The 9,050-nt window shown below is 34.7% G+C and overlaps 1 protein-coding gene across 1 annotated transcript in view; it reads left to right on the forward strand.

The window, feature by feature from the left end:
• The window catches only part of APPL1 (adaptor protein, phosphotyrosine interacting with PH domain and leucine zipper 1), a 36,206-nt gene that overhangs the window by 22,949 nt on the left and 4,207 nt on the right, over positions 1-9,050 (forward strand). The window contains 9 exon segments of the mRNA XM_028517950.2: positions 514-570; positions 3,443-3,534; positions 3,944-4,126; positions 5,472-5,524; positions 6,138-6,312; positions 6,409-6,445; positions 7,038-7,184; positions 7,701-7,751; positions 8,046-8,135. Of these exon segments, the coding sequence (XP_028373751.1) occupies positions 514-570; positions 3,443-3,534; positions 3,944-4,126; positions 5,472-5,524; positions 6,138-6,312; positions 6,409-6,445; positions 7,038-7,184; positions 7,701-7,751; positions 8,046-8,135 (885 nt within the window).

Raw genomic sequence — 9,050 nt, forward strand, 5'->3', positions numbered from 1 at the left:
AGAGAGAGACAGAGAAACTTCAATGTGCGGTTGCTGGGGGTTATGGCCTGCAACCCAGGCATGTACCCTGGCTGGGAATTGAACCTGGGACACTTTGGTTCCCAGCCCAGGCTCAATCCACTGAGCTACACCAGCCAGGGCTTGCACTGGTGTTAATAATGATACCTGAGTGCAGATTGTGTTGTTTGGTAGGGATTAAGAGGGAAGTGATATAAAAATGTAAATATAGACCACTAAATTGTAATTTAACATAATTGCTATATTTTTTATTTCCTTGTATGAAATAAATTTGGGATTTAAAAATAATCTGTTCAATGTTCTGTTAAACCTTCAATTATTTACATATATATGCTTATATATAATATATGGGAAGGTATTTATCCTATAAAAAGGATTATGTGTTACTTCATCTAATGAAACTTGTATTTCATTCAAATATTGAATATTCTCTTTTAGAAGAGAAGCACTGTAGAAAAAGTATTAATCATATTTTTCTGTTTTTGCCTCTTTCAGTGGATCTGTACGATAAACAATATATCTAAACAAATATATTTAAGTGAAAATCCAGAGGTAATATTTTAATTTTATTATATCCAGATTTGGCAAAATTAAATAAGCTTGTGGCTAATATAGCTTTTATTAATTAAATCGTAATTCTCAAGTTCTATAATCTTTTAATTTGCCTTTGAATGAGTAGCTTTAAAGTATAATGTATAATAAGTATGGTCTTCCTAGAACAATAAATCATTTCAAAGATACTGTAGTCAATCAACTAACAAATACTTACTGGGCACTGACCTTGTGTAGTGCTTTGTTGAGCACCATGGAGAAGGGGGACAGAGAAGAACAATAAGCCATGGCTGTCCTCCAGGAGCCTATGTGTGTGGAAGACAAAACTAAAACTTTTAACATTTCATATAAAACAGTATGCTGACCTGGCCAGTGTGGTGCAGTTGGTTGGAGTGTTGTCCTATAACCAAAAGGTGGTGGGTTCAGTTACTGGGCAGGACACATACCTAGGTTCAGGGTTCGATCCTTGGTCTGGGTGCCTGCAGTCCCCCCAATCCGGATACATACAACCAGATCCCAACAATCCCAATAGGGATTGGTTGGGGCACCAATCCCTAGTCTGGGTGCATATGGGAAACAATCAGTGCCTCTTTTTCTCTCGAATCCACATCTTTCCCTTTCTCTCTAAAAGTAACGAAAAAAAAAATGTCCTCGGGTGAGGATTAAAAAAAAAACCAGTATGTAATTGAAAACATATTGTGATAATCAAAAGCTTAATATTTGAAAACATTAAGATCAGTGTGGAATTCAGTTTTAGAGAAAACTATGGAGATGGTTGAAACCTGAGCTGGGTAAGATTTGTCCATGTTTTGAGGAAGAGAGAAGACATTGCAATAAGAAAACAGAAACAAAAGAACAAATTTAAGTATAGTATGAGTTGATTCATATATTTGGATTTGAAAGTTCTTATTGGAGAATAAAAGTAAAATGTGCATACTAATCACCTGGGGATCTTAAAATGCATTCAGTAGGACTGGGATAAGTCAGCATGAACTCTTAATTTTGCCAGTACACTTTGAGCAGCAAGGGTATCAAACCAGATAAACTCAGCAGTGTAGACATAGTCATAGGTACAGTCCAAACACACAGGCAGAACCCAGGGATACAGAGTACTCTGGAAGGAATCACATGCATCCCTATTGAAGTGTAGCTGGGAAAAGACTTGGCTTGGGACAGGAGCTGTCTGACTTCTGCCAGTCAAGGTGAGCCCAGCTATGCTGTGAACCTAGGCGCCTCCTAGGCCTGGGTGGGAGCTAATGTGAATTCAGTTGAGGTGGAACAGGGCTAATTTCTCTAGAAAGTTCTCACTCTTTTAGGTCTTAAACTGTTGGTGTAATGATTGGTTAGATGGGAGTGTCTGGGGACGTGAAGGATTCCATTTTCATACCTCATGCATGAACTGAGGAAAGAGGAAATAATGAGTCATAGAAACAGGTAAAAAGAAATTGACTGGACTGATTAGTCACAGAACTGATGTAAAGGACAAAAGATACATTAAAGATGACTTCTAGGTTTTTAAGCCCAAGTGAAGGGAATATTTTGGAAGAGTTCTGGTTTTGTTTTTGTTATTGTTTTATCATAATTGCTTTGGGGTGCCCCTCTAACACACAATCTAGATACCTAGGAAAAAGTTTTGAACCAAAGAAACAAAATTCCAGAACTCTAAACTATTAGTAATTTCTTGATAGTTCTATAACAATCTTACGAGTTTAAGAAATCAGTGCTCACTGTAGAGAAGTCTTTTGCATTTAGTAACTTGATCTCCTGCCAGTCTAGCTTTTCTTTCTGTTATGTTATTTGAGCAACAAAAAGTTCAAATGTAAATTAGATGACTTGTTAATACCTAGGGAATAGAGAGAGAATACAGTATTTGGACTTGAAAAATTCAGGGTTTTGTACTCTCCTATCAGTTATCAAAACTTAAGTTTTAAGTAGTATTTTCCAGATTATCCAGAATTATTTTATCTATATCAAGAGAAGAAATTTTGATTTTATGGCATTATCTTGGCATTTTTGCTAACTATAAGACACAGAAATGTCAGAATATTTTGTGATTATTTTTTCTAATCTAAATGCCATTTTATTTAGCCAGTGTTTTAAATAAATGAATATGTTTACAAATATTTCTTATGGAAAGCTTTCTTTCAGATTTTGGTCTGACAATATCCATGATAATTTTATCTACTAATATATAGATATTTCTGAGCATAAATAGATTCTGGAAAATTATGAAAACTTCAGCAGCCTAGTTATAAAATATTTTAATATTTTGTGACTGTTTTCTACCTCTAAATTTCTTTTTTTTTTTTAAGATTTCATTTACTTATTTCTAGAGACAGGGGAAGGGAGGGAGGGAAATATCAATATGTGGTTGCCTCTCGCATGCCCCCACCTGGGGACCTGACCCGCAACCCAGGCATGTGCCCTGACTGGTAACTGAACTCACAACCCTTTGGTTCACAGGCCGTCTGTCACTCAGTCCACTGAGTCATACCCGCCAGGGCCTAAATTTCTTTATTTAGCAAATGTATTGAGTGTCCAGTATGCCAGACACTGTACTAGGTGCTAACAATACAAACTTTAATCCAAAAAATCTCATAGTTAAAATGTAAAGAAAAAAACAGTATTTCCTAATATGTATATTAGTAGAAAAAAATCAGATTCACTGCCCCCTCACATTTACAAGAAGTAAGAGAAAATAAGTTATAATGCTGCAAAGCTAATTAATGTTAAGATAGAGTGCATGGAACTACTTTAGTAACTCTAGCTTACACTTGATGTATAATTCAAGAACATTCTGACAATTCAGCGTGATATTCAGACTTTTGTTTTTTTTTTTTACTTTACTAATGTTAGTCCTTTAAAAAAATAGGAAATTGCTGCACGAGTAAATCAGTCAGCTTTGGAAGCTGTCACTCCTTCTCCATCTTTCCAGCAGAGGCATGAGAGCCTGCGGCCAGCAGGGTGAGTTACCAGACTGGATTATTTAGAGAACTATGTGGGGTATTGAAAGTGTTAGGGAACACTCAATTTTAGCAGTGCTGCTTAGATTAGTATGAAATAGTTCCCCAAACAACATAGAAGTTGTATTTTCAAATTGGTAAATTTACCAGTGAGAGTGCTAAATAAATGATTCCAAATTTTCCTAGTATTTATCTCTAGATTGAGGTGGTTTATATTTTTGAATTTAATAATTGGAAAGAAAGAAGTCTCTTGTTAAATAAGTAGCTATGATTTAAGATTGTGTTTGTTAAAAGTTGTTTTCTCTTCTCTTCGGCTTACAGAGTTGTATTTTCTTTTCTCATAGTTTAAGTGTTTAATTTCCAAAAGAGAAAACTGAATGGAATGTCTTTTTGTTTTCTTCTGTGCTTAGACAATCTCGACCATCAACAGCTCGAACTAGCAGTTCAGGATCTTTAGGATCTGAGTCCACAAATTTAGCTGCCCTCTCTCTGGATTCTCTTGTTGCCCCAGACACCCCAATACAATTTGACATTATTTCTCCCGTGTGTGAAGATCAGTCTGGTCAGGCGAAAACTCCTGGCCAGGGAGGCAGGTGGGTGATGGCATCACAGGGATATTATACTGTAGTCTCTAAGGTTTATGATTCCATTTCTGTGTTTGAGAGTCATCTTTTACATATGTGCATCAGCTGTGTTGTACCTTGTTTAATTACCTAACATAATTTTGATAGTTGGGGGAGAATCATGGCAGGTTTTTCTTTTTGTTTTCTGCCTCAGTTAAATGAATTAAGATAATTTAGTTTTAAAAACATTTAATTCTGAACTTGCTTATCATATCTTCTTAGGTATTTGCTATTAAAATTTTGGAAGAAAGCTGTTGGTCCTATTCTTAGGTCATTACAATGTTTTTAAAAATCTTGAAAGTAATGCATGTGCTTTAGATTTACTAGAAAATATTATCCTGTGTCAGAATAAGAAATCTCCAGTAAGGTACTAAGTCATAACACTATGAATTAACGAACCATCTTTTGTTTATATAATGAGAAATGTCCTTGGCAGAACATTAAAATTTTTCTTTAGTTGTGGATAAAGGAAACGTGACTTAAGGCAAATTATTTGTTGAGCATGTTGAACCCCTAATAAACTGATAATATATTAATTTAAATATGCTTGGGTGTAACACAGAAAAAGTAATTTACATTTGATCACAGAAATATACTTAGCATTTGACATAATAGGTCAGACGTGTATTGAGGAGATAATTTCATGTTAACTTAATGCCCATGTTATTTTAGAACCACTTAGTAAAACTTACTTTGAATTATACTTTTTTCCCTTCATTGTGGGTGTGCAAGAGCCAAGCACCCTAAGGTGGGAGATAGCTTCCATATCTAGGGTTTTTTTTTTCTTTTGCATTCTGTTAACATATGCCTTGAGAAATACAGGTTTAAAACTAGAAACTGTTTATCATAATTAACTTGCAACATACACTTAAAGAACCTAAAAAGTTTTTACCATCCCAGGAAATGTTTGGCATTTTTCTTTAGTTGCTAAAATTGAAGCTAAATCAGCTGTTTCTCTGTCCAAGTTTATTTAAATTTGTGAACTTTCACAACATGTTTTTTTACAATGTCAATTTGTGTGTGTGTGTGTGTGTGTGTGTGCGCTGAACTTCTCTAGTCCATCTACTCTTTCTAAAATGCAGCAACAACTCTGAGTTCAGTCTGTTGACCCAATATAAAGACAGTGGCCTTCCTCAGAATAATCTGTTCATCAGCAGTGTTCCTTAATGAATGGGGAATTTTAGAATTGTATTTTAAACGCATGTACAAGGTTTTGTGACTCTTAGTTTTTAACTCTGGTTTCAGTGATTGATATTCCTTCCATGTGGCTCATTGTAACTGACTGTTGGCTCATAATTTTTTAAAAACTTTTCAGGCGGACAAATCCATTTGGAGAATCTGGAGGAGGTTCAAAATCTGAAACTGAAGGTAAAATAGATGTGCTGTATTCATGCAGTATTCTTATGTTTTAGAAATTCTCAGCAGTAAACTGTAAAGAATTTGTTGTTTACATTTGTTCTGCTGTATGCTGTTTTAATGTTATCTTTACTTCACAGTTTTTTCTTTTTACTCAAAGCACACTTAAAGCAACAGAACTTAATTGGACTTAAGATTTTGTTATTCACACAAAATTATAGAATATTATACTTTGACCTTATAGTCAAAGTCTCAATGCATAACATATCCTTTAAGCTTTTCCTAACAGCAGATGTTTTCTTCTGTTGCTGGGGCATAACTTTTTTTCCCCTTTTTCTATAAGCTATTTATTTTTAATTTAATTTCAGACTTATAGAAAAGCTATAATAGTAGTACAAGGAACTTTTTTTTTTTAGTCAGAGTCACCAATTGCTGAAGCATAATCTTTGCTATTTGAATTTAAGACCTTAATTTTCCTGTAACTTGAACACTGTTAGGAGTTACCTAAATACTTCTGCTAGGTTGAAATTGTCACTGGAAAATCTAAAAGGAGGCAGCATATTTTATTCTTTAGGAAAACAAATGTGGGATTTAAAAGTACATAACATACCTTGTTCTGTTGTAGATTCTATTCTTCATCAGTTATTTATTGTCCGATTCCTTGGTTCTATGGAGGTGAAATCAGATGACAATCCAGATATTGTTTATGAAACAATGCGCCAAATCTTAGCTGCCCGGGCCATCCATAACATCTTTCGTATGACAGAATCACATTTGTTAGTCACTTGTGATTGTTTGAAGTAAGTAGTAACCTCTTCCTCAAGAAACTGTGGGAAAAATGTTTATATAATTTCAACCTAATTAAAATTTGTTTTCCAAATTTTTAATTATTATAGGTTAATTGATCCACAGACACAAGTTACAAGGCTCATGGTGAGTTCTGTGTGGGTATCTTTGGGCATATACACATCTTATATCTTTATAGTAATCCTGATTCTGTATATTCAGATATGGTAGTACCAGTTACAATTGATCTTTAGGCTGTTATAGTTAAGTCTATGGCCATCTCTCCAAAAAAGTTAAAATCGAACATTCCATGTAACTTAAAATAACCAGTGCAGTCTGGTGTGATATGTAGTGTTTATCCCTGAGCTGGAGAGCATATATCATACAGTAAAGAAACTAATAGTAGGATTTAAAAGGGGAATGTGATTATTTTATAATTAGCAATTTCGATATAGTTGTAAGTATATGCTTTTGTTTAATCATTTCACAATGTGTATCACTTTTGAATTTGACTTGGTAAAATGTGTTAACGGCAATAAAACAAATACAGTATTCAACAGCTTCTTATTCTTCCTGGCAGTCCAAACCAAATATATTATTTGTCCTTGGATTATCATTTTGTTAAGGAAAAAAAATGGCTCTAATGTTCTATTTAGGGTATTTTTTGTATAACTTAGCATGAGTTTGTTGTAATGGCTTGAAAAATCTCATGTTTGCTTCTGATGTTTTTCTGTGGCAGTTTCCATTACCTAGTGTAGTTTTGTATGCTACACACCAGGAAAATAAGAGGCTTTTTGGATTTGTTCTTCGGACATCCGGAGGGAAAAGTGAAAGTAACCTGTCATCAATCTGCTATATATTTGAATCAAACAATGAGGGGGAAAAGGTACCTGGGTTTTCAACGTGTTTTCTCTGTTGTGAAATACATATCATAGTTAAAGTTCTTACTAAGATATCTAGAAAACAACGCAAACTTTGCCTAGAGCAGCTGGGGTGGTTGACCAAAGCCTGTTGCTCTGAAGATAGCTGAGCTGATATATTGGGCCTTCTGAGTTCTTTAGACCTATATCTTTCCAGTCATTGATAGCTGGTACAATCTTCTGGCCTCATTAATTTATCCTGGAAATGCAATATATTCCCATAATCAGCTATTTTCACATGTCTTCAGCTTATCGTAGCATCAGGAGCTGCTTGCTTAATTCTCTGCAGACCTTACTATCTCAGTAATTAAGATGAGATGACGGAGTGGGTATGTTAAAGGAGTGACAGCCAGCAGTAGAAGTTCACAGACTTTGAAGAAAATACACAAAAGCTTGTTTTGGGGCCTGGAACATTCTTAAATCAGTTTTTTTGTTGTTTTGAAGCATTATATTATAATAAATTATACTTTTATCACTTTTAGATTTGTGATTCTGTTGGACTGGCAAAACAGATAGCTTTGCATGCCGAACTGGTAAGAATCCAAGACACTTAGTTATCCAAGAATGTTAAATGAAGTAATAAAGATTTTTTGTATTGGCAAATAAGTAAAATGATTTTGCTAAGTAAGGTTAACATTGGATACTGTTGTTGATTTGTCATTGAGAATTTGGGTAAACGGCTAACATAGAATGTAATCTTTGGTGCACTTTTCTCACATAAATGCAGAGAATAACTTGAAAAGGTTACGAGGTAATATTAATTGAAAAGTCTAAAATTTAAAGTTATTTCATATTTAATTCATTAGTTGTATTCATCTGTTCTTCAGGATCGTAGGGCATCAGAAAAACAAAAAGAAATAGAGAGAGTAAGAGAGAAGCAACAGAAAGAACTCAGTAAACAAAAACAAATTGAAAAGGTATGCAGTCCTAATGTTTGGATCTTCTCTGATGTGATCTTTGTAAAGAGTTTCCTTAATTCAGCTCTGTGACTTTCAGCTTTGAATTTCCAAGTGAAGGTCTGTTTCTGCTTACTCAGCTACATCATAACCAGTTGGTTCATAGCCTAGCAGAAAAGGATGACATCTGTCTTCAGACATGATGTTTACATTATAGGTATAATGACATGCAGAGTAACTTGCTGCTTAGCCAACATATCAGAACTTTTTTGTTCCCATATTCCAGTGAAGGTTGTCTCTGTCAGAGCAGGTGAGAGGCTTCTGTCATATAGAGTTAACTGCCATTGCTGAAATTCACATTGGCCTCTAGGAATACATATTATATATAGGCAATATATAATATATATTTAATATTATCAGGAGTATCAAATCATTATCTACCCAAATTTTAAAACAAAATCTGAAGAATGCATAGATAGGTGATACATGAGATTGTAAAAGCCAGATACGGGTTGTGGCATTGACGTAGCAGATGAGAGAACTGGGATACTTAATAAGAACAGATCAGCAAGAATTGTCAGTGGAATACGGACAAAGGAGAGGGAAATAGCAAAGATGAAGATGCCCCTGAAGTCAAGGCTTTCTTGGTAGATGAGGCCGAGGGAAGATGACAGGTGATTTAGCGAGATAAATTGGACAAAGATGAAGAAGAGGGCATGTGCAGTGATCCCTTGTGAGTGTTTTACTGTATAGTGAGACATGACAATGGCCTGAATTTGATTATTGACCATAATAATGGAGAAGAGGGAAATGTTGGCTTTTATAGGATTTCTAGAATGGAACCATAATTCATTTTGGTGCTGCATTGGTTGTGTGTGGCCTTTCTTTTCAGTAAGTTGCCAGAATTATGCATTACATTTACAACAGAAGGATTAA

This window comes from Phyllostomus discolor, chromosome 7 (assembly GCF_004126475.2).
Source record: "Phyllostomus discolor isolate MPI-MPIP mPhyDis1 chromosome 7, mPhyDis1.pri.v3, whole genome shotgun sequence".
Classification (NCBI taxonomy): domain Eukaryota; kingdom Metazoa; phylum Chordata; class Mammalia; order Chiroptera; family Phyllostomidae; genus Phyllostomus; species Phyllostomus discolor.